This window comes from Megalops cyprinoides, chromosome 25 (genome assembly GCF_013368585.1).
Source record: "Megalops cyprinoides isolate fMegCyp1 chromosome 25, fMegCyp1.pri, whole genome shotgun sequence".
Classification (NCBI taxonomy): domain Eukaryota; kingdom Metazoa; phylum Chordata; class Actinopteri; order Elopiformes; family Megalopidae; genus Megalops; species Megalops cyprinoides.
The window spans coordinates 11283028-11309386 of record NC_050607.1 but is presented as its reverse complement, the minus strand read 5'-3'; the positions used below and the strand labels follow the sequence as shown (position 1 = coordinate 11309386).

Sequence of the window (26359 nt, the reverse complement as noted above, 5' to 3'; positions counted from 1 at the left end):
TTAGACTGCCAGGTTGCTCGCTGCGCCGATGGGAGAAGGTACGAGCAGGTCAGAAAAGTGCTTGTTCGAAAGTTTTTCGAGACTGACAGCTAATCCCTCGTTCCCCATCAGAGGTGCTGGGAGCGTACAGAAATCAATAGGAGCTGAAAGAGCAGGTTGGGCGCTAGGCCCCATCAAACCTGCGAACGTTTGGGGGCTGTTATAAGGTTATGTATAGATCCCTGTCACTCTCTGCCGTGAAAAGCTCTCCTGAGTAGCTCTCCGTGAGGTTAAATGCTTCTTTTATTTTTTCATTTACATTTATTCAACTGGCAGACGCTTTCATCCAAAGCGACTTACAAGTGAGGCAGAGTAGCAAAACACAAGCAAAAAGCCAGAAAAGGAGTCAACAGTATGCAACGCAACACAAGTGCAGCATGGCCAAGTTTCAGTAGTTGGTCAGACATTTTCTGTTTGTAACTTAAGCATTTGTATCCCAGGCTGGATTAAGTGTGGTTCAGAGAATCGCAGATTTTGGCAATTTTTTTCCCCATGGGCCCACTTGTCTGGTAATGGTGTGTGAAGGTGCTTAGTGTGCAGTCCCCCCCTCCCCACAACCCCCCCCACCCCCACCCCAACTATGCCGTCGTACTTTAAACATTAACTGTGGCAAAGAGCAGTGAGAAGATCATGTTTAAACTCAACCCAATTCAGTGGCTGTCAGTAGATTATCTGAGGCCATTTGTCTTCCCCAAAGTCCTTCCCTTTTCACTTAAACGGACGGCTTGGGTGTGTTTGCGGAGAGGTCTCACTGCCACCTCTCCCACTGTAGACCGAGCGTCGACAGATTGAGGGCGAGAGGTCCGCTCGCTCATTTGTTGCCCGATTTGAATGTTGGACATCAATCTTATTAAAGGTCTCCGTGTTGTCCGCGCTTTCTATTGACAGCTGAGTTCTGCGCTCCATCTATTAGCACTCTTTTCCTCATTCCCCTCTCATTAAAAGGGTGGCGAAACATCTTGTTGCACTCCCAAAAGCAAAGGTTAATTAGCTTGTTTCAGTTGATGTTCTGGCATTTACTCTGAAATGAATTCTTTTCTTTCCTTTTTTTTCCATATTTCATGTACAGCAAGATGTGAGGAGATGCTGGTTTTGCATGACACTTCCTTCTTTGCTGACAGCCTTTTTTTTAGCATTTTAATCCTCTGTATTTCCTGCCTAAAGGCATTTGTTTGACAGTATTCATAGCTAAATATATTAGCTGGTGGGGTTTCACATCTCAACCGTGTAAAATCCCCCTGCTAAAAGTGTGAAGCTCATCATGACGATATTGATTGGTTGGTTGGTTGATTGACTGGGCGATGATTGGCTGGTTGATTGAGATGTATGCAAACCAGGCAATCTGTTCGCTGCTCTCCGCATCTCATTCATCATATTATTAAAAGCTGCATTATGAGACACAAATTGCCAAGTTGCTCAACAGCTGCCAGCTACAACTATGCCGGCACACCCCGAATACTGAGTAATTACTTTGTTTCTCAGGGGGATAAGCACATTTCAAGCTGGCAACAGTCATATCGTACCACAGAAATCATAGCCAAGAAATATGCAATCTGTCAAAATACAGCCAGGTACATTCCCCTCGTTCTCCTGTAGTCAAGGCATACCATACGCAGCACATTTTGTGCATATAGAAACAAGCCTTTTGAAGAAAACGCTCTCTACAGTGAGGCAACACCAGCGACCATCTGAAGAACTGTACCTCGGGGCAACGCATTTATTCCTGCTGTGACCGAGTCTCATCATGGCAGCTTTGAAGAGATAAGTGCCAGCACGAAGAAAAAGAGAAAAGGCTTTGTTATTTATGTTGTTTGTTTTTATTGATAAAGCCTGCTACTGATATGTTGCGGGCTTTTTATGTGCTTTTTTTTGAAAATGTGTTCAACGACTGTGAGAAATGTATTGGCTGAAAAAATGTTTACTTCCTGTTAAGGCCCCAAGCAAAGCTCCTCCATGAGGGGGCACAGAGTTTTTGATTGATGAATTAAATGCCTTATAACGTAATTATAGGCACATGAACAGGGATAAACACAGAGATAAGGTGGTCTCTGCGTTTCAAAGCAGCTCCTGCAGGAGGAAAGTCCTCTCATTTGTGGTGCAGGTGTCTTTATCCAGGGTGATTTAGACAGCTCATGTTGCCTCGTTATTACAGCTGGACATGCTCTACAGTGCAACGGCAGTGGCCCATCTGGGAACTGACCCTTAAGCACCACACCACACTGCTGCCCCATTCCCCTCACAGTGGGACAGGGGGTGAGGAGGTTTGAGGGAGCTGTGGGTACAGTGCTGAGCTGGCTGCACCCCCCGGGGGCACGGCAGGGAGGGTGTGGCAATGGAGGGAGTGCGTGCCACTGAGCGGAGGGAGTGACACGGGAGTACAGGATGAGCCAGGGAAGAAACGGGAGGAACAGCTTGGTCACACAGCAGGAGATCTGAGCAAGCAGACGGAGGTCACACTCCTGTCACGTCCTGTTTCAGGGGAAGCTGAGGCCTTTGGTTCTTTTTCCCCCATCTGCAAAGACACTGAAGTATGGAGCAAACACCTGTCTGAATGTGGCCAAAGCTTCTTTATAGGTACAGGAGCACTTTGTGCTTTACACTGAAGATTCCTTCCCCTGAGTATTCACTGGAAACAGCAAACTGACTTCCACAACTTAAACAGTGACCTGAACTCTAGCCAAAACAGTGAGAAACACAGATAGGTGACACAGACTCCGCCGTGGCTACCTTTATTGTCCTTTATTGTCAGTCAAAAGACCCAGACTGAACTGAAATTCTGAAGCTTTAAAACAGGCAGGAGTGAGGCCACTTCCCTGGGGTCCTTCCAGAGTCACATATTTATCCACTTCCCCTCAGGAAGGAACCGATTTAAAAGCAGGCGAAGCTCCATTCTCGGCACAGCTTTTTTGGAATCTCCCCCCCTCAGACCCTCCATATGGCAGGAGGCACAGCCACACACAGCTGTGTCAAGCGATGGAAACGAACCTCCCTTAATTAGCCGGGCCCTCTGGCCTGTCTCGGCGATAAATGGCAAACCGTCGCCGGCAGCGGCGCGTGTTTAAAGGGCGACCGCAGAGACCCCTTTCTGCGTGGCTGCCGAGGTGCTCGGGCGCTTCTGGGGGCCGGCGGCAGACGAAACAGCTGTTAATTACCTATAAATGCCCGTCTGGAGCGGAGTTAGTCGCTCTGCGCCGAAATTAGCTTTGTAATCGTGTCACAGAGGCAGCGATGGCCTAATTAATATAAATATCTCCTCTCCGCTTTCCCCAGTCCTTTTTTGGCCCTTTTGTCTGCTGATTCCTGTCGGCCTGTTGACAAGGCTTATTTTCAACTGTCTGCGTTTTGACTGCTGCAAGTTTTTGGCTTCGGTTCTGTGGCTTTTTACAGATACAAGCGTGTGTGTGTCAGGTCCCCCAGGGGAACAATGTCCTGGAGATGGAGAGAAGGAGAAGCCCTCTGACGCTTATCTGCCCATTACCAAGACAAAAAAGCCAGAGAGATGGGTTCAGTGTGGTGCAGGACACAGGAAAATGTCAGAACCTGAATAAACCTGACAACCCATAAAAGCATATGGGGAACAGCAAAGCAGTGGGGAACAGAGCAAGATAAGATAGTTCAGGTTACAGGGAAGCCTTTTGCCTCCAGGCTTACTATAGGCGAGTGAATAAAATATGCAAAAACATTTAAAAGAGTGAATAAGGCATTGGGTGGTAGCAGTGAAGTAGGTGTGGCTGGGCGTGGCTAGGCGTGGCCATGCACTTCACCACCTCATCATTACTGAAATACATTGTTACAATCCGGCTCAACAGCAGAGCTGATATCACGACTCCTCATCTACTTGATGGCATAGAGAACTGGCATGAGATCATGCGATCATTTTTTTCCTCAAACTTCTCCTGTGAGCACATTTATGGTAGCTATTACCACACACACGCATGCGCACTACCTCTCGGATCTTTAAACTAAACGCATAGGCGACTTTTAAAAGGTATTTCATACACAGCCACTGCCTGGCAGCTTTAACGAGGTGTGACGCCCCAGTGACCCCTGGCATTTATGAACACTTAACCTCTCTGTGGCGGTGCCATGTTCGTTCCACTCTGGTATACGCTGGCGATTATCCCCAGAGCTGGGACAACACAGGCAGGTGAGCGATGTCCTCAGATCCGTCCCTGCTCGTCTCTGATCTCCAGCCCGCAGTGCAGCTGTGATGAAACGGCGTGGGTCAGCCGTAATCCTCTGCTTCAGTAAACACCAGGAACAGCCTTTAAATACCTCTGCAGTTAACTGTGTCACGGGCACTCGCAGTTCAGTCCCTCTAGAACAACAGCTAGGAACTGCCGCACCGGCAGGACCTCTCGCTCAGTTTTAAAAGGCTGTGCGCGGCTAAAAATGTGATGCTTTTCACGTTGATAATGCATGAGGTGGAAAACACAGCCTATTAGGTTTGTGAATGTTTTGTATACCAGGAATAGCATTTCCAGGCTTCAGATTCTACTTTGAGAGCACAAGAGTGATGTCATCATCTGGTCAAGGACATAAACAGGGTCCTATCTTACTCTTACAAGTCATGCCTACGTCTGTTAGAGAACAAATGAGAATGTTGGGGACGACTAGGTCACTTTCAAGTTTCATTTACATTTACCTTAGAAATGTATTGCTAAAAATGTATTGATTATTTTGTTGTGGGGAAGGTATTATATTCCAGAATATGAAAACAGACCCTTCATAGATTGCATCGGTTTGAAAAACCGCTCAGTCAAAGGAATTCCCTTTCCCAGCTTTTCAAACTGATATTTAAACGTTTTCCGCCAGCAGCAGCAAATTGAGTATGTTTGAGTCATTCCGCTCGCAAAGCGAGTGCAGTCGATGTTAGCAGTATTCTTTCTGGCTCTGTCAGAAATCGCTGGCGTTCACTGCCATGTTATCCCTCTGGCTGCCGCACCGTACGCCAACATTATCCAAATGCAATCTGTTCTTACAACCCAAAATGAAAATAGCTCTTAAAAAGGACACGCACTCAGGCTACTTTCATTTCACTGTTGACAGAATACAGAAAACACAGTGTTTGAATTATGCAAGGGTGCCATTGGTGCTTCTGTGCCCTGATTTTTAATGAAACGGTCTGACTGGCTGGTCATTGATTTCCTTGTTGGCCGACTACTCTTGGTGTCCTGCTGAAAGAGGGCACAGCCAGTGGTCTCCACCCGCCTCCATGTCTGCTCCACCTCCTGGTCTTTGCGGAGCTGAACTGACCCAATCACACCACCATTAAATGTGATTACAGATGGCCCGGGACACTTTATGCGTACCTTCAGAATATGGCCATGGCTTTCCCCCTCTACCCCTCTCTCATTCCCCCATGTCACTGACTCATTAGAACACACAAACCGACCATTTGCAAGGATATCCTCACATCTGTGGCAGTCACTCCATTAGGGAAAAACAGTAGGATGCTGTCACAATATGGAGTATGAAAACTGATGACTAAAATGTGGTATTTGGGAAATTCAGTTTTTGTTTAGTTCTGAATGCCTGATGTTTTCCCACATCTCTCCATTCCCCAGCACCCAACCGTAAATTGTAAGGATGACTGAAAGGTGCAACGGCATGTATAGACAGTGTTGTATTCCATTTAAAGGACTCCTCATTGATGTTATTTATTATTTATAACCATAAATGACCATATGTTAGCCTGGTATTGAACATTAATCCTTTCTTTTGCAATGTGCCTGTACGTCTGGTATTGCATCAGTGCCTAATACCAAACAAGACTTTGCAAAGCACAGGCGTCATCTGGACTCATCTAGGAAGACATTTTAAGACTCAGAGCTGATTTTCATATTCCAACACCAAGTCATCAGTCTGCAGAAGTATCAGCCTGGGAATCCAATCTTCAGCCAATTAAAATCTTCAGCGACCTTTGCCGTCAAGCAGATTTAATGTGACATGGCTTACCTGTGCCCTTCGATTAATCCTGTCTCCACAAAAACAGGGCAGTGAACCACTTTTCCAAGGCCCTCCTGGTCTCTGGCCAATTCAGCTTTTAGTAACATTTGGTCAGGAATCCATCTGTCAGAGGACCACGATTCCCTTTTTTGGTACATTTCTTGTCCCCTCCCCCACCCCCACCCCCCACCCCATCTTCTTCGGGACAGTGGAATGAGTCTGCAGAGACTGAATTGATACTGATGTTAAGAAGCGGTGGCAGACAGACGTCGTCACCATGGTCGAGCAACCCAGGACCCCATTATAGGGGAAATGATTGGGTCATCCCATCTCCTCTGTGCTGGATCTAATGCTTTTTGGGAGGGGAGGGGGGGGCACCGTTTAGACTCATTACCATTAACTCTATATGGCTTTGCAGACCTCTTCCTTTTGCTTCATCACTCCACAGTCATTTACAGACTGCAGTTAAGGTCCCTCGCTGTTTTAGAAGGCTGTCACAGGGGAGACACCTGTCTGATATCAAACAGGGGCCGAGTGTGAGGGAGACTCCGGAGTGCCGGGCGCTACTGTGAAATTGATTCTATCACAGTGCGCTTGGATGTGTGTCCAGCTGCCTTCAGCTTAGAGTCAGTGTCAGAGGAGCCCTTAATAAAGTCAACCTTACCCTTATGAATCACTCAACTTAAAGGGTTTTGTGCAAGTAAAACTGTGTGCAAAATCAGTTTCATGTTTTTAATATTAACAAAACAACTGTAAATAAAGAAAGAATAGCTTGGTGAGAACCACATAAAGCAGACTACAATAATGAAGTAAGCAAGCATACAGATAACAAACAGACCCAGAGTCCTGAAAAAGCAGAAGAGTAAAGCACAGTGGGGTTAAGTCTGAGTGTGCCATTAATGACCAGAAAACACTGAGCATTTCAGTATTATCTTCTGGTAATAACAGAGAGCCAGACTAATGTCGTGCTGATGTCAAAATTAGACTGGAAAAAGCCAATCTCAAATGATTCAGCTAACATTAGTCATATTTTGTCATTGTTTATGACTCCACACGACCAACATTCCCTAATTTTATCTGAATTAGTAAAAAAATAACATCATAACATTCTATTTTAAGATTCCTAAATAAGCATTTCAGTTCAGCTCTGAGAAAACATTCAAAGAATGCCAAAATCATTTCCAGGCCTTCATTCATAATACAAAACGATGGATCTGCTCTCTGCCCTACTTAGGCATTTTATAATGTCAGCGTTTCATACTTTAATGTAAAGTTTTTTGCTTAATAATGACATTAAAACTCAGACCTGAACAAACTCAGACCAAAAAAAACAAACAAATGGCCACAATTGAAGTAATGAGAGTCTGACCACAAAGACCACACCAGTGTGACAGAGGCAGCAGCTCGGCTACTGTGAAGACAGAATGCTGAGCTGCATCTGAACGGCCCCCTTTTCAGCAGAACTGTGGTCCTCTTCTCTCTATCAACCACCCTTTACAAAACTCAGAGGAAAACAGTTGGACAGTAACTCTAGATCTCTCTGGCCCATCTTCTTAGCCCTGGTCCCTGTCTATCTGTGCTGCTTTAACTTTCAACCAATCAACTGAAAAATGCATAAAATGAGACACGCTCATCTTTTTCACGGTGCGGTTCTCAGAGCGGGTGAGTGGTAAAGGTGAGGTGTACTGCAGATCAGCGATTAGCCCAAAGGCCAGCACTGCGCGGCCTGAAGCAGGGTCCACATCAACCGCAGGGGGGAGCCGTGGGGCCCTCGAACCCGAGTCCATGTGGGCGTGAGGGGGGCGGGCTCCCGCTGTGGTCCGGTCCGGCCTTCTCGGGCCACTACACCCCGTTCTGCTGCTTCCTCTTCTCCAGGAAGAACTGGGCCGGAACACATAAAGAGGGACGCCATTAGTGATCCCCGCAGCCAATCAGCACGTTCCCTGCACCGGAGATCAAAGCAGCCAGCGCAAGGCATCCCGGTAGCTAATGCAGGCCAGTCTCGCCTTGCTCTAATGGGCACCCGCTCCCTCCCAAACACGGCCCTGAATGGAGCACTCGGCGAGCACACAGCACAGGGACACTCCATCTGCGGAGCGGCTAGCAGGCCTTTCACGTCGTCCCGGAGAGACATAATTGCCGCGCTTCAGAACGCGCCCTAAGAGGAGCACCTGAGCCGCGGCAGACAGGGAGGCTCCACTTCAGCCTCGTCCGACGCGACCCCTCTGTGCTTTTGAACCCGCCGCTTTTGTTGCTTTGGTCTAGACTCCGCGCTGCTAATGCTGGCTGAGAGGCTCTCAAGCCCAGGATTAAAGCTGGCTGGAGCTGCCAAACAAACTCCAGGCGTTTGTGAGGTTGTCGCTCTGTCTCTCTCAGGAAGCAGAGCTGAATAGAGCTGAATGCTAGACGGAAGAACAGCCATGACTTTCAGCGCATACAGAGAGACGCATCAACTGCTATAGAAACTCATACTGGAGGAGAGAAGAGGCCCGATAATCTAACTCTGGACTTTCTCCCTGTTTATGGATGGTTTTTATTGTTAGGAAGAGTGCCTACTCCTCCCTCTTGATCATAACATAACTCCTCTCAACATGATCATAATGTTGGAATAACATGTGGAAATCAGGGGAAATCATCAATACATTATCTGTACTTGTCCCAAATACTGATTTTGAGTGCTAAGTCTTCAGGAGAGAACTATTAGGGCAAGTGTTGAGTTCCCTGGTCCTCACGAGGCAGGTATACTGGTGTGTGTGTGTGTGTGTGTGTGTGTCTTCACAGTGCTGTGTGTGTGTGTGTGTGTGTGTGTCTTCACAGTGCTGTGTGTGTGTGTGTGTGTGTGTGTGTGTCTTCACAGTGCTGTGTGTGTGTTACAGGCAGAGTTATCATGCTGATGTGCTCCAGTTGGACTGTGGAAGCCCACAGACAGCATCCTCTACCTTCCTGATGTGGCTGAAAGCCGGGCCGAAGCTGGGCTGGACCTGGGTGCTGCCTCTGATCCACTCCGGAAGCTTCTGCAGCGTGGCGGGCCGGGAGTAACGCCGGTCCAGTAGCACAATGCAGGCATAGTCGCCACGGTGACGGATAGCTCTTCCTGAAAGGCAGGGAATGTCAGAAGTGGCATTACTGAACACAAATGCAATCACACACACACACACCTGAGAGTATTCCCTCCTTACCTATAGATTGATTGACGGCCTTCATGCAGAGGTTTTCAACCAGAGCGCTGCCGGGACTCCTTCCCCCAACCCGCGGCTGCACTCAAACACAGATAACAGCTTACACCCCTCTGTGAAGGACCCCCCCCCCAGCCCCGCCCCCATGATGTCACCTGTGAGTTATAAGGACTGAAGGCACATTAACAGATTAACGGCCTCCTCAGTTCTGTTCTACTTCCACTCACCATGTTCTTGTCCAGGTAGGCCATCTTCTCCTGGAGCTCGGGGGACATGATATTGGGGTACGGCATGCCTACCATCACAACACACCTGCACACACGCACACACACACACACACCTGCATTAGCAACACTAGCAGTCCTACATGGGGGACAGAGACAACATGTTCAGCTCTGTCAGTCACCAAACACCACCTGTGGATCTGATAGCACCATCTTTCCTGACACTGCCCAAGTCAAGTTTGTCTTAAAACTTCAGCATGAGTAGATTAAACTGGAGAAAGCAGGGCACTGCTTCCCAGCCTTTCAGCTGTAACCCTGCCTAACGCCCTGTTCCCATTCGACACCATGCAAATGGGGAGGAAAATTAATCCCTCGCATTCTGAGCAGTGCAATTAAGAGAGAGCTGATTAAAGGCGAGAAAAGGTGCCGCAATTAGTTTCATGTGGCCGAGTCAGAGGGAGCGGAGTACAGAGATAAGGCTGGGCCCCGAGGCTGCAGTACATTCAGACAGGCTGAGGTCTGGGAATGGCAGCTACTCTGGACACGCATACACATATGCACACACACAGGTGTACACGTGAGCATGCCGACACACGCACGCACTCACACACACAAACCACAAACATGCATGTGCACAACTCACACACAAATCCACATTCATGTGTGCACACTCGCGTGCACACACACACACACACACACACACACACACACACACTACATAAACCGACTGCTCTTTGACACTGCTTAAAGGCTGAGAGAGTGCTGTCTGTGCTTTACACAGCAGTACGGAGAAAATGGAGCCTCTCCAAACAAAGAGAACAAGGTGGGCTGAAGCAGCATCAAAGCCAGGGCTGTTCCTCGCTGGACCGGCCATCTTCAAAAGTCTCTAATTCAGAGCTGCAAAACCCTGTGAAGGTCACACTAATGCCATTACAAGCCTCTCTGCACAGCAAGTCTGCAGTCAGAAACTCAGCATTACTCATAAGGAACAGACAGGACTGCTAGAAACTTCAGACCACCCCAACACCGCAGCAGAGACTGTCTGCTATATTAATGACACACGCTCATTCATTAGCCAAATGGTGTGACAGAAATGATAAATCTTTAAGTTTATTAAATTGACACTTGTGATCTTGACACTTATGGCCAAAGGCAGCCATATTGAATAGATATTACAGAAATATGCCAGCACTTTCATTTCAGGTAATAGCTTGTTCGCCAGTGTTAGATTTGGCAAAGGAGACATGCGAGTGATACTGTAAGAACACATTCACTTCAGACGGCTCACTGCACACTAATGTCGTGTGTTAGTCTCCATTAGAGGTGTAGGCGCAGCCTGGTGGAACCCACCTGCCCAGGTCGTCCGAGAAGTTGATGCCCTCGCTCATCTTGCCCCCGACCACGGAGAGCAGCAGCGCCCCCGTCAGGGAGCCCGGGAACTGGCTGCAGCGCTGAGAGAGAGAGAGAGAGAGAGAGAGAGAGAGAGAGAGGTGAACAGGAGACCACATGCTACCAGCACAGCATAGCCTCTGTCGTACTGCAGACTCTCTCTAATACTAAAGATCAGTACCGCCTACTCACGCACTGCTGCTGTACCCTTGGGCAAGGTACTTAACCCAGAATTGCCTCAGTAAATATCCAACCGTATAAATGAATAACATTGTAAAAACATGTCATTTATGTAAGTCACCTTGGATAAGACAATCTGCTAAATGCCAATAATGTAACGCAATGGTGTGGATGTACGAGTGCTATGTGAGAGATTCTCGGCGTCTCCACACACCTGGATGCAGCGGGAGTACTCCGTCAGCACCTGCTCCACCTGGCTGGCCTTCTTGGGCTCCTGGAAGATCTGCGGGGCAGGTCAGAGGCAATGAGAACCGAGTCCACCCTCCCAGCCCTGCCACAGCAACGTCCGTGCGGCCTAAACCCACACCTCTCAAACTCATTGCTTTAATCAGCATCATTCCTCCCTCACAGATCACTGCTCTGCCCATGATCTGAACCACAGTTCATCCCTCGTGAATGAACTGAATTTATTACTTGAACCTGCGTATTATATTCTTTCTATATTAAAATGACTTGAGGGTATGTAATAAATGACAACTGAGGAAGATCTGATGAGTTCATTGAGTATGATCATTAGTTTGCTGATGGACTGATTTTGTGGCAAAAAGCATGTTATGACAGACCTAGAACTCAAGCGTAGTCTGCTCTACAGGTTGTCTGCTGTAGTTTGTGTATGCTGTATGTTAGCTGATGCTGCGGGTGCTGAGAGAAGTGTTACTCCTACCTTCTTCTTGGCGGCGAGGCGCGTCAGAACCCCGCCGCTCTCCCAGTGGGCCAGCACCCGCCGCTCGTACTCATAGGAGGGGAAGAAACACACCACGCCCCCTGGCACCACGTTGCACAGGTTCGACAGGATCCGCCCCGTCTCGTCCATCTGCGTGGGACGGGGCCAATCAGAGACAGACAGGTGTCAGATCACCAATCACAAACGTTTCCCGCCAGGCCAGACAAAAAATGAGATATTTGCTGCGTTAGCCTGACATCTGGCTTAGTTGTAACCCCCTTCTTCATTTGAGAAAGACAGCTCTGGAATCTGATGTTTATACTCCACTTTTTACTTCTTGTAAATGACTCTCAAAATATACTTTTTATGCATATTGACAAATTCATATGCACAGACAAGCAGAGAGACATAGATGTAGATACGCAAGTACATGTGTGTCACCTGCTGATGCCTGCCTACCATTTGCGGTGAATCCCGGTTCTGGAACGTGAAGTCAAGCTCCTGTCCTGAGGGTCCACTGCACAGGACTATGGGTAAGATATTCTCTGGAGGGATCACATGACCTGTGGTGGAGGGCTCGTGTTTAAACCCTTGAAAACATTTACAAAACATCTACAGAGCCTTACACCCTATGAATGTGGGCAGACTGCAGATAAGCAGAGTGATCTGAACAGGAAAGATTTGCTGAAAAATTATATAACTATAACACCATCCAGTGATACTGGTTTTTCTCTCTGTCACAACACAGTCAAACAGTCACAAAACAAATGAAACAAAGTGAAATGTGTTTATGGATTTTATGAAGTGCTCTAGTAGGGCAGCAGTGTATAGCGCTTAGTGGTTAAGGAACAGGACCTGTGACCGAAAGGTTGCTTGTTCGATTCCCTTTTGGGGCACTGCTGCTATACCCTTGGGAAAGGTACTTAACCCAGAATGGCCATAGTAAATTTCCAGCTGTATGAATGGATACCATCGTTTAAAAAACAAACACCGTAACCTATGTAAGTTGCTCCGGATAAGCGTGTCTGCTAAATGCCAGTAATGTAATGTAATGTAATGTAACGTAATGTGGCACTGAGCAGAGTCCGAAACCCTCAGCGCTCCTCGAGCTGCCCTCACCGCAGGAAAACTCAGCGATGCGATCCGCGCTCAGTCCCGCAGACAGCAGCAGCTGCTCCTTGAAGTCCGCCACCTGCCAGGAGCCCAGAGAGAATTTAGAAAGAGCAACAGCGAACAAGAGGCATGCTTTCCGCCAATCACGCGCGGGCCAGGCGAGGGCGGGGGCGTACGCGCTGCGCTTACGGGCTGCATGGTGCCGCCAGCGATGATCACCGCCCTGCAGTCCTTCAGCACCGGGGCAAAGTGCACCGCCGGGTTGAGCAGGAGGAACTTCACGCTGCCCTGGGCCAGCGTTCCTGTAGGAATGCATACAGCAATGTAGCATAGTAGCTAAGGAGGGGGTTCGATTCCGCACATGGGCACTACCCTTAGGCAAAGTACCTAACCCACAATTGCCTCGGTAAATATCCAGCTGTATAAATGATAACTCTGTAAAGAAAAAAAAAAACTGCATTTACCGATGTAAGTTGCTCTGAATAAGAGCGTCTGCTAAATGCCAATAATGTAAAGTAATGTAACAGCAGGTCTGGGGGGGTTTATGAGAGCACTACTCTCATAACATAACTACAGATTTAATTCTCATCTATATGTAACATCACAGTGTTATGAGGAAGTAATGAGACCAAAAGAAAATAATCCCCCCTTTACAACATTTAAAAACAATTACAAAAAGATGACAAAATTATCTTGTAAGGTACTCCTTTCCTACAGCTTATCCTGAACCTGTAAGACAATGACACTATTTTTCATTTCACTTTTGAGTGCGGAGGGCGAATGCTTGTTTAGGCACACCTTGCTTCTGGACCACGACTCTCCCGTCCTTGTTGGCGTTGGTGAGGGCAAAGAGGAAGCCCTCCACCTGCATCATGGGGGAGGACAGGCTGCTCCGCTTTTCCTCTTCTGCCACCTTTTGGTCTGGAGTGGGTACTGCAACAACACATCAGCCAAAACATTCCCCTATAACTTTATGGTATTTCAGAGACGGCATGTGAAGTATTTTTTGCTTAGGGGGCATGACGATGTCCATGCATAACTACATTAACTACTCCCCGTCCTAAGAAAACAATGAGATGAGACAGGGGTGCAGTCCCTCGCGGGTGCTGGGTGATGGAGGAGATCCTCCCGCCTGACCTGGCTGCAGCTGCTGGCCGCTCTGGAGAGTCTCCAGGAAGCGGCTGAGGCCCTCCGTCCTCCGGTTCTCCTTATTGGATGTGCTGGTGTTTATACTCACGCCCGTCCCCTGATACCGCTCCACAAAGCCATACAGCTGCAAGGAGAGAGAGAGAGAGAGAGAGAGTGTGTTCAGGGGGAGAGAGAAAGAGAAACACAGGAAAGAGGAGGGAGGGAGAGAGTAGAGAAAGAGAGAGAGAGAGAAAGTGGAGGGGAAGAGAAAGAAACAAAGGGGAAAGAGGAGGGAGACAAAGAGAAAGAAAGAGGGGAGAATGGGAGAGAGAGGTGAAGAAGACATCCACTGGGCAGTGATGCTTCTCTAGAGGGCTATACTCAAAACTGCTGCAAAAGGCTGTGCCATCCTGTTCATTTCCCCATCGGGGCAGCACAGGGAAGCACACCCATTCCGCACCATTCCATGCCAATGATGATGAATGACCTCACAGCGATGCCCTTATCCCTGGAGCGAGTGACCTCACATTTAAAGCCAGCCAGTTCTGCTCACACCGCCATCAGAAGCTCACTACAGGAAAGTGTTGCGGGTGCCGGCTTGACCTGAGCGTGACTCGGCACGTTCGATCGTTAACAGATCGATGAGCATCGAGCGAAGATCAGCGGGAGAAGGGCTGGATTTACAGAGCGCTGCTCAAGAGTGCTGGGCAGAACAGAGCAGGAAAAGCATTAATGGGCTTCCAATCAGACCTCTATTCAATCTAACCACAATGCGCTCTGGCTTTAACTTTTTCCCCACACAGTATTATAACAGATGCAGCAGTGTTGCACAATGGTTAAGGAGCAAGACTGCTGATGTACCCCTGGCCAAGGTACTTAACCCAGAATTGCCTCACGAAACACCCAGCTGTATAAATGGACAACATGTAAAAACTATAACCTATGTAAGTCACTCTGGATAAGAGTGTCTGCTAAATGCCAGTAATGTAATAATGTAATAATGTAGAAGATGCTCTCATCCGCTGGGCTAAGGGCCCAGCGCATTGGTCTGAGCTCCAGGGTTTTCCACTCTCTGAGCCCTTACCTTTCTGCTCAGCAGACTCTTCTCAAAGTACCTCAGCACCTGCGGTAGTCAGGGAAACAGAACTGTCAATCACCAAGGCAGCCACTCCCTCTCACCCTCTACATTTTTATCACTGTTCAATCAGGACAGCCGAACACCAATATACTGCACTGCATTGGTGGTTAAATCAGATCCATTTTGCAAGGCATTAAGTCAGAGAAAGAGGGTGCAGCGCTTTCAGACTGGATTTCCCTGTGATTGATGGACATCTGCATGCGACTATAAACACGACCATGTATTCTACTCTACTGCTGCTCTCCAACGAACATTTCAATTCAGTGAGTCATTTACACGCTGACGGGAGAGTTTAGGTCCGGGTTCCGGCTCTTGGATTACCTTGAAGAGGTTAATATTGTCTATCTTCGCACTGAAGAGGAAGTTGTTGATCGTCATCAGTTTTGTTTCTGGGGGGGGGGGCAGAAATGAGATGGTCGAATGAATGAACAGAAATTAATCTGCTTTCGTTATGATGCTATTGATGTGTCTTTTCAGAGGTCTGAGATTCACAGCAAAACAAACATAGGCAGGAGGCTGAGGTACTCTCACAATTGTGTCGGGTGGGAAAAGGCAGGGAGCTCAGACTGACAAGCCGGTCTTACTCGTCAGCTTACCTGGCTCGGTCACCTGGCTCTGTGGATTCAGCCCTGCTTTTCCTGCAGACAGGACCAACACAACATCAGCGCGAGCATCCCGATAAAGCCACAACACCGCTTAACTACAGCGTGCTGGATTTAGATCAGGGAGAGACAGTGGGACTCCTCTCTACAGGTAAACCATCAGCGGTCCATTAGCTTTTATCTTTATTTCAGTTTTTTGGTCCATTTAATAGACAGTCTTAGTCAGGGCAGCTTAGAGTACTTAGAAATGCACATCTGACACATTGTCTAAGCCAGTCGTGTCATGAATGTGTTCAGCGGTACAACAGCTGAACTCCAGCCCATCCCTCATTGCCTTCATTCTGCACACAACATTAAGTGCGTGCAAAGCTGTAAGAGTGTCAGCTGAACGAGTCCAGCAGCTGTTCTCCGCGAAGCCTCAAACCCAGCCTCACCTCCAAACATGTGAACCAATCCCTCCAGCACAAACAGGGCTTAAACCACACCCCACCTCCCGACACACAGACTAATAGCTCCAGTACATACAGGGTTCAAACCCAACCTCACCTCCCAACACATGGACCAGTCCCTCCAGCACAAACAGGATCTGCTTTATATACATCAGGTTCTTGGCTTTCAGACGCTTCCTAAAATCACATATGGAGCACATTCAACATAAAAACCTCATACTGTAACAATGTGGCCTACAAAGTCCCCCTCTTCCCCCCTTCCAATTTTTCATTGTCAAACAGTAAAAACAAATCACAGCATAATATTTATCTACACAGAAGAAAGTGGCATTCACATGGCAGTACGGTTTTGTAAAAATGAAAACACTCATTAATTCCAATTTCATTAATTCCAAATTCAACATCACTCAGCATCTGGTTACTCTCTGTAGGTTCTGTAAAATTTGTGGTGGTGATATAAGATCAGATATAAGCTCTCGCTGCGGGATTTGGCATAGACACGGCTGTCCTGTGCTTTCTGCACAGATGGGAGAGCGGCAAGGACAGGGCAATGCTGCCACCATGTGGCCCAGAGAGGGAACCTCACTCGTCACTGTGACTGCGTGGGGTGCATGCGTCTGCCACGATGAGGCGGCGGGCCCTCTCTGCGGTTGCCGTGGGCGATTACAGCGCCGCCGCTCCCATCAGAGACAGCCCGAGATCACATGTCCCCTTATCTGGCCCTGCCACCAACGGCGGGCTCAACGAGACCTCCTTCCTCCGCTGGTCTATTTACACGCGTGCTTAAACGGCCACACCTTTTCCTGTAATCCTCACCGCTAATTTATTTCGCTGACGCGATCTGGTTTCCTCGCTGCATACTGCGCTGTACTGCGCTGCACGGCAGTTAGACTAAATGCATTCCACGAGCTTCTTCGAAACGCCGTCATACCTGCCGCCCCTGGGCAAAGTCACGGTCCCTGTGAGTCACGCTGTACAGCGTTCAGGCGGGTAGGCGCTGGCAGGGGAAGAGGCCTTCTCAGTCAATTTAGCCTCCAACAAAGTCACGCAAGGTCAACGAACTGCCTTAACCTGCGGCTGGGAGACTCCCCAGCTTAGTGCTATATGGCTGTGATGGCCAACGTTGGAGAGACGGTGCAGATATGCTGGCTGGGGCAACACACATGTGCTGGCATGTGAGGGTACAGCGGAATCAGTGGCCATCTTCCAGCGCAGCATCTCAATCCCCACCCCCTAACACCTGCTAGTTGTATTGCTTGCTGTTTATTTTACGTGTAGTTTGGCGATGTGTTTTGGATTCTGTGATCTAGTGACTGATGTATGGTAGTATACTTGGCTTTGCTTGTCTAGTCATGTTGCACAAGTTAACTGGTGGTAGGGCTTGAATAGCGTTATGCTCACGCTCGCTGATTCAAGAGTGTCGTTAGCCTGGTCTGGCGCTGTTGCCCATTTAACTTGAATAGATACCCTTCTGTTCCTTTGTGCTGGACGTTGCTCTGGATAAGAAAATCTGCTAATTGCATGTAATGTGATGTAATGTACTGTGATGAAATGGCTCACCTGTAACGCTCCATATACTGAGACAGCTGGGAGTGAGCACAGCAGATCTGCAAAAGAAGAGAGAGCATCAGACAGCCAGCTTCCTCTACAAGGAACTGAGGAGGGCACCACCTCAGAGATACTCTGCTGAAACAAAGGCCAAGGGTGCAAGGGAAAAGGCCTCTCGAACAGCCAACACAAAGTTCTGCTCCTCGGCAAATTCAAAATGACAGTGCTTTTTCCCCTCACCAGGACCACTCTGCCTTTGCTGTTTCAATTACAACCACTGCAACTAAACATGTTCCGTTTACACAAATGTCTCATCTTTTCTTCAACCATTTTTATACATTAAAGCCCTTTTCATCTCGATTCATTATCTACGCAAACTCAAGGCCCGCCCCACAAGGCGCTTGTTTGATTTCCCTGACATGTGGAAATGGAATAACCCGCTCCCCCCCGTGGTCTCGGGAGTGGTCCGGCCCACCTGCGAGCCGGTGAGCTCGGAGCTGTAGATGCAGGTGATGGTGTCGGTCAGGTTGTGGGCCTCGTCGATGATGACCACCTGGTCCTTCAGCCTGATGCCCGAGGCACGGCGCGTGCCCTCGTGGAGCAGCGTCTGATAGGGCAGCACCACCAGCTGAGCAGGGCAAGAGGGGAGAGCGATGAGGGGAGTGCGAGTTTGAGAACGATGAAGGCAGGGAGAGGGAGGGAGAGTAGGAGAAAACAGCGAGGGAGAGAGAGGGAGACTAAGAGAAGAAATGATGGAGAGAGAGGGAGAGGAAGAGGAGAGAGTGATGGGGAGCGAGGGAGAGAAGGCAGTGATGGAGAGAGGATGAGGAGGAGAATGGTGAAGGGAGAGAGGGAGGGGAAGAGAACAATGGAGAGACAGAAAGCAGGGAGACGAGGGAAAACAACAAGAGAACAACCAAGAAACAAAGCAAAGGAGAGGCAGACAGATGAAGGGAGAGAGAGAGAGAACAGCAGACAGGAGAAATAATACAGAAAAAGAAAGAGAAAGAGGAGCAACAAAAATCGTGTAGAAACAGACAAGAAACGGAGACAGAGGGGGCGAGAGAGAGAGACACACACAAAGGGAAGGAGAGACGGAGGGAGGGAGAGAGGCAGAGAGGCCGAGCCACATAAACCATAAACCGCAGCACACCGGAAGGCTGGTGACACAGCCCTGAGGGCGGCAAACAGAGCACATTATTATTAATACATCTCTAAATCCAACATTTCATTAGCGCACGGGCAAACTCAAACAGAGAAGGCAAGGAAAGCGCAAGCAACCAGCAGCGCTGGGCTTTCAGAGCTCCAACGTCAAACGCTCTAATTACTGCAGGAACATCACTGCGGACACCATTAGCACTCATTCATTTGCCAGATGCTTTTACCCTTAAGTTTGCCTTGCAGAGCCATAATGGCGAACTACGCCGAGCTCAGGTCACCACGGTTTCCACCAAATGAGCTCACAGGCTTTAAAATTACCCCGCATTACCAAACTGTTCCCATTACTGACCGCAAATAAGAGGGGTTTTTAAAACAAGCCACTCGAATTCGGAAGATAAAGCTACACATCACTCTTTTCCTGCCCTTTTGGAAATTTGGACTTGTTTTTTAGTGTTACTTACTTAACATTAAAATTGAAACATTTTTTATATGATATGAATATTTCAGAATTTCTCAACGGAAAAAAAAGCAGCTCTGCAAAGTAACAGTGGATTTAATCTAAATAAACTAAACCTACTCCTACCATTCTGAAGCAGCCAAAAACAGAAAAAATGAAACCATGACAAGCAAAATTTTTAAATAACTGAAACATCAAAAATGTATAAAATATACCTTTAGAATATATATAATACGGTACTGTTGAATGCTATTGAATATAATATGGTATATTATGATGACACATATACATGGTGGTGTGTGTGGGTATGGTATATAATATAGTATTGTTAAACATTATTGTCTTTGCAAGCCTTATTTTCTTGGTTACATTATTTCATGAGCCCATATGCTGTTTCAAAGTGATATTCACCCAGTCTGTTTCCTTGCTTTAAAAAAGCAAAATGTGAAATGTGATTTTTGAGAGTTTTAGCAGGTCATTCCACCCTTGCTGCTACAGGTCCTGCAGTTGTGATGTCCGTGTGTAGTTCAGGTGCCATCTGTCCCATCTCTCTGTCTGTGAGGTGCGGGTGGCAGATGAGGGGGAGGGAGACTGCTAAAAAGGTCGCTGGTGGCAGTAGGACAGTAGCCAGCTACTTAGGACAGACTTCTAATCTTCCCCTCATTAGATCAGTGCTTAGCCTTCACAACACAGCTCTCCTTGTAATAGGAAAATTACAGTGTGTACTGCATTTCGCCGTCTGTCCAAATGACTGTTTTTTCTGTCCAAGCCTTTAAAATTCAGTAAATGACTGGCAATTGTCAGTAAAGGGAAACCATGAATCTTAGGCCAGTAAACCAGTATTTAGAGGTTACACAAGTGTCCATAAGAACATCGTTACTTATGCGCCGAACACAGGACCGCTGGGGTTCCATTTCAGGTGGGCTAGTCAGTTGTCCTAGCCTGGGTAGCTTAGCGCAAGCACAATACTTCAGAGGTGCTCATAGGGCTGGAGTCCAAAACTGCTTTCTGGACTTCAGCTCCCATGAGCACCTCAAAGACACAAACTGCCCATTATCCAGCGCGTGATCGTGTACTTGGATAGTGGACCTGGAAATACTGGATCATATACGAAGAGTCAGTGGGATCCCAGCTTGTTCTTGCTTAAATAGCTCCAATGAAAGTGTCTTTATATTATGATCCAGTGTTACTGCTGGAGAGATGTCTGAGCAGCACTGCACTGCTATCATTTAGAGCCCTAGAGGGCTGTTCATCCCTCCTCTCTGGTGGGCTGTCGTCATCTCTGACTAAAGCATAAGCATACCAGCAAACCTTGCTTCTTCCATTGCTTACACTCTCTGTCAAGCTCATTGCCCACTGAACTCAACACTTGGCAAATAATAAGACAACAGTACAATTGTACACTTCCGTGAAATCCCTAAGTCAGCTGAGGACACGCTGTGGTTAAAGAGGAAAATTAGACCCCTGAGGGATAAAGGGTCAGATCCTTCCTTTCGCCCCACTGCACCCCTCCCTCCTGTCAGCACCAGGCCGGGGGGTCCCCAGTCTCCCTCCCACTGCCTGCCTCCAGGAATAACCAGCCGCCCCACACTGGGAAAACCCACGGCCCGGAGCGAGGACCACAACAGGCTACACACTGCTGTCTCTCCCGGGCCTCTCAGCTGGAGCCCGGCGGAACTGGCTGGACGTAAAACCCTCTCTGAGTGGTGGGCAGAGCCTCAGTGTGCGTCTGCTGTGTGGAGTGGAGGAGGCGCTGGGGAAACAGCCTGCATCACGGAAACCCGCCGTGTGCATATTCTACAGGCAGGAATTCTCACGCCACCGGGTCACCCGTTCCCCGTTTCCAAATTTAGCATTTGCAACAAATTTTTATCAATGAGAATTTCAGAATATAAGCAACTGCACTGACAAAACTACATCAGGCACAACGGAGTGCCCGATCACCACTTACATGCAACGTTACCTAATGCACACTACATGCATTCAGCAGACGCTCTTATCCAGAGCAACTTCCAGCACAACAGAACATAAGTGTACCCGTTCGAGCTGAATGAGCAACAGTGTCAGACCAGGCGAAGAACACTTCCAGACCAGTGAGTGCGAGCATAACACTATTCAAGCCCTAATAACACTATTCAAGTCCTATATAATTTAACAATCAAAAATAAATGTAATGTAACATTTTATAGATGATGTTAAATCTTTACGTGGCAATGGCTTCGAATATATTCTCTACCATATATACTCTGGTTTGATCAGTGTGGGAAGACGATGGCATGCTAACAGCTACCGTCGCTCTCCTCAGGGCGGAGCCTCTGTCGCTCACCTGGGCGGCGGGGATGGCCATGCGGCCCCCGTAGTAAGGGCAGGCCTTGGTCTCCTTGCCCAGGGCCACCAGCTGCTCGATGTCCCGCACGGTGACGAGCGCCTCGTCGCGCAGCGCCAGCAGGCCCTCGTGTTTGGAGAAGGGGCACACCGCCTTGGCCGCGCCCCGCCTCCGCTTGGGCTCCTCCTCCGCCGGCTTCTCCCGCTTCTCTGAGGGGAGGGTCAGGGAGGCCCGTCAGCGTCCCTTCCAGTTCATCCACAGGGGTTTCCTAACTCTGCTCACTATATCGCCTTCCTTTAGCTTCTGTCATGCTCCTTACTTACAAGCTGAAAGCCATGGACTGTGGACCTCAGGCCGAGATGCAGCTCACCCAAACGTATTACATTTTACAGAGCTTACATGACATCAGTTTGACAGAACCCTGAAGTAAATGGCAAGGGCTGTTTATGAATCTAATAAACAGTCACTTCAATTCATTACTTACGGTTAAGAACACAGCCCAAAACACCTGGAATGTCACAGTTACCTCTTAAAGAGGACAGCAAAGCAGGCATGGTCTCCTCATTGATGACCGAGGAGCTGACGACTGAGGAAAGAGGAGGCTGAACGGCTCTAAACCTGAAAGCTTTGGCCACTTCCCAGCAGGCTCACCGTGCTTGTTCTTCTGCATCTCCGTGCAGCGGTCGTTGATGAGCTGGACGCTGCCCAGTCTGCGGACCTCCTCGTTGATGCACAGGTTCTGCGGGGGGGAACGGGGGCGGCTCTGTCAGCGTCAGGCCTAAGCAAGGCAGATTGGAACAGAACGCTCCGGACTGGATCTGACTGGCACGGAACACGCCAGCTAGAGTCCGCCCGCTCACCTGCCGGGAGCCCAGAGACACCAGGCTGACGTCCCCAGCGAAGGGGCTCTTCTGCACCTCATGCACAAACTGGGCCAGCTGGGAGTGAGTGCGACTGCAGTAATAGATCTAAGTGAAGGAGCAGAGAAGCGCAGGTCCGGTCAACAGGGTCCCCATCTTCCCCACTCAAATCACGCTAATGTTCTGTGACTTTTCAATAAAGGTTTAAGAACTTAAACCCAAACCACTGCAAACATTCTGATCAGAGACTGAGAGAAGAAGAGAGAGCCAGACAGAGAGAAAGAAAGTGTGTGAGAGTGAGAGAACACACAGGTGAAAACACCTCGGACACGCCCTCACACACCTTCATCACGTGCTCTTCCTCCAGATCATCCTCATCCTCTTCATCACAAAACCTGCGGAATGAAAGAGAGTAAGAGAAGATCCCGGCCGGGGATTCCAGAGGAAACGAGGCCTCCCTCTAACAGACTTACAGTGTTCCCTTAGCACATACAGGGCCTGTAAACAGGAAGTGACTGTCCCTCAGAGCCTGCTTTCTCCTCTGCCCTTTATTGGCATTCCAGTAACGACGGAGCACACCATAACTCCAAATGAACTGCCAGTAAAAGCCTTGCTGTATTATACCCAAGAAACAAATCCACCAGGATGGATAAACATCCTGCCTCCCAGAGAGACGTTAAAAAGAAGATCTGTCAGGTTAGTTATTTTTGATTACATGAAGAGCCAATAAAGCTGCATCAATGTGCCATCGCATCTGATGACATCACTTTGCTAGGCACATAATCGTTGGGCTCTCTGCACTCCAAATACAGCTGCAGGCCGTTTTTGTTATACGTCAATGTATGTCAGTTTGCCTAAATATCCTTCACTCTCTCCAAAGCTGCTGCCCTACCTCGTTATTACACAGCGAAGTACTTTTAGGGGCTGTGTCAAATTTTACACACTTTAGCACACCTGAGTAACACAAGGGTCCCCAGCATCAGTAGCACATTAGTCTGAGCCCTTTCCCTAGAGAGGGGCAGTGAAAGGCCAGCAGACACACAGGCATTTGGTCCAGTGGTAATTTGGAGATGGACTCATTTTTCATTCAAAACATTTAAATGCCACAGACTTCAGTACAAAGGGTGTTTAAAATCCTGGAGGTATGTGTGACATTTTGTTCAAATATGACAGATTTCCTTGGTGCATAGGACAATAATCTCGCCAATGCAAGAGCTGTGAATATCGGTTATGAATACACTCATTTTTCATCAAAGTGTAACAGACAATTACATTGACTTAAATGTTGTGGAAAGACAACGGGGGGTTTAGCTAACAGTTAATAGGCATTCATATTTGTGGGAATATTTCTGCTTTCCCTTGGCACTGGGCCAAAACATCCCCAAAATATGGAGTCCAGTGCCTTCTGTTCAATCTGTTCTTGTTGGGCGCACGTGACACTAACAGATTTCGATGGACTTCACGGCGAATTGCGCTCGTTTTGCACGCTTTCCCCAGGGAAAAAGCCTTCCTTCTCGCATGTCGAGCTGGGTGGAATGCAGCTCTGCTGGGGTGGAATGTGAGGAGTAGCCCTCGCTGAGATGGAGGTCCCCTGCATGTGCCCATCAGGCTGCCCGTGGAGATGCCTGAGCTGCTGCGTCTAAAGCCCCTGCCAGCTGTCCGCCCCGCCGCCCCCCCCCCCCCCCCCCCACCTGCTCCTGGGCTTGGCCTCGTCGTCACTCTCGTACTCGGCCAGGATAAGCTCCTCCTCCCCGACCTCCAGCTCCGCCCCCTGCCCCGCCTCCTCCAGCGAGTCCTTGCTGAGCTGTAGTAGTCGTGCCGCCTCATCGTCCTCGCCGCTCTGGAGACACATGGGAGGGTGTGGTGGAGACGGTTACACGTCAATCTCACAAACTGTCCCACTGAAAAGGACGTGTCTGTGCACTTCAGTGGACATTTTAGGTGGGTGTTGCGTCTTGCAACACAAGTACATTACATTACTTGATGCTCTTCTCCAGAGCGACTTACATTGGTTACCATTTTTACATGTTATCCATTTATACGGCTGGATATTTACTGAGGAAATTCTGGAATAAGTACTTTGCCCAATAGTACAGCAGCAGTGCCCCATTGGGGAACCGAACCAGCAACCTTTCAGTTTACAAGCCCTGCTCCTTACCATTATGATACACTGCCACGCTTGTGCTTCAGTGCATATTTCAGCTGGAAGTTGAGTATTGTGATGCAGATACCTTCAGTGTGTTTGAGTTAGGTGTTGAATAATGTGATGCAGGTACCTTCATTGCGTATTTGATTTGGGCGTTGAGTATTGTGACACAGGTACCTTGCGCTTCAGTGCGTATTTGAGCTGGACATTGCGTCTCATCATCTCCACCCGCTCCTCTCTCCTCTTCCGTTTCATCTCCTCTTCCTGGGCGAGAAAAAGACAGTCGAGAAGAAAAAAAAAACAAGCTGTCTGTCTGCGCGCTTGTGATTCACGAGGTGACATGTGCTATAATAGGCTACTACGCTGGCCTCAGCAGTGCTAATCATGCCTGGGCCTCTGCCACAGCGCCCAGGAGCCGTTACATGCCTCTCGCGCCCCCGGCCCGCCACGCTGGCGGCCCCGCCAGGACATGCGCCAAGACGGCAGCTGCTCTGGGTGTCAGAGCGGGGCCCCCAGCGCCCCGCCGGCGCCCCCCGCCTTCCTGCCGCGGCCTCCTCTTTCACCTTACCCACAGCTTGTCGGCCAGGTCCTTCTCCGCCTTCTTCTGCACGAAGTCCGTGATCCAGTCGGGCTCGGATGAGGAGGAGGAGGGGTCCACGGAGGAAGAGCTGCCCTGGCCGGCGTCCCCCTGGCCCCCCGAGCCGTTTGAGGAGGCCGCCCGGGCCTCCAGCAGCCTGGCCGCCTCCCTCCTCTTCCTCTCCTGGTGGTCGCGCAGCCAGGTGAGAGCTCCACAGATCAGGCTCAGAGACTTGCCCTGGAGCGCAAACAAACAGCTTGGTAGGATGGTACCACCGCTCCCCTCAGACAGACAGTGGTATACACCGGCTGCCTCTCAGCAAAACCAGCACACCACGCTAACACAGGTCTTCACTAAATGGATTCTGTATTGCTGTGAAAACGGGTGAAATTTCCATGAAATATACACAAAATCTTCCAAGAAATCTTTAGCAGGTTTCAAATGTCCCAAGACTTTCCTGGAACATTTTATTAAACTACTTTTTGTACTTGCTACAATTCAATTTCTTATATCCCGCACCTCTAAACTATATTAGAATCAACGGCCTACACATTGATAAAGTTATCGATTAACTTTGTAATTAGAACAATGTGTGTGGGGGTGTGGGAGAATTTTGTACCCTTCTTTCACAAGATGTCTTATCTAGACAGTGCACAGCTACACAACTCTTTTAGGATCTGCAAATTTTCTGTTTAAGTAGCTATAGTCATATACCATTACTATTCTTACATTACACGGCTATCCAATCAGATGTCTCATCAACTATCTAAACGACAGAGGATTCATTTACCGTTCCAGTAGGACTCTCGAAAATCCCAACCTTGCCCTCATCGAGGGTGCGGTACAAGGCCTCCATGAATCGCTCCTGGATGGAGTAGGGCTGGTAAGGAAACGGGAACCGACAACCTGCATTCTCCATCCTTCGTCGGACTGCCTACCTAGGGACAGAAACTAGGAATGGGACCCCACCCAGACAGCAAGCAAACTAGAGATGAGTACCTAGCCACGGTTCATTCAGACTAGAATGGCTAAAGAGTGGCTAGCAATTTAACTAGCAAGCGATCTACTGCGAACAAGGAATGCGTGAAAGGAAATATAGCCAATCAGACGTGGATATTACAGTTACAGTACATTTTAATATAGTTGACTTGTCTATTTATGATCTGACCCTAA

General features: G+C 48.5%; 1 protein-coding gene across 2 annotated transcripts; it reads right to left on the bottom strand.

Annotated features, from left to right (window-relative positions):
* Positions 1-7813: 7813 nt before the first annotated feature.
* On the bottom strand, positions 7814-26057 carry ddx11 (DEAD/H (Asp-Glu-Ala-Asp/His) box helicase 11). Of its 2 annotated transcripts, none has more exons than XM_036520478.1 (26): positions 25977-26057; positions 25178-25423; positions 24787-24873; positions 24155-24303; positions 22807-22858; positions 22464-22571; positions 22255-22342; positions 21604-21812; positions 18135-18287; positions 17672-17718; positions 16209-16288; positions 15657-15698; positions 15382-15449; positions 15007-15045; positions 13932-14067; positions 13593-13727; positions 12984-13096; positions 12801-12873; positions 12141-12244; positions 11682-11831; positions 11172-11240; positions 10739-10839; positions 9392-9476; positions 9168-9243; positions 8928-9082; positions 7814-7869 (listed from the first exon to the last, which is right to left on the bottom strand). In XM_036520478.1, the coding sequence occupies exons 1-26, from the start codon at positions 26040-26042 to the stop codon at positions 7831-7833; spliced, it is 2670 nt and encodes an 889-aa protein (XP_036376371.1). In that variant the 5' UTR covers positions 26043-26057; the 3' UTR covers positions 7814-7830. The 2 variants fall into 2 exon arrangements, with proteins under 2 accessions (XP_036376371.1, XP_036376372.1); XM_036520479.1 differs by having other exon boundaries at positions 13593-13715.
* Between the last annotated feature and the right edge of the window lie 302 nt (positions 26058-26359).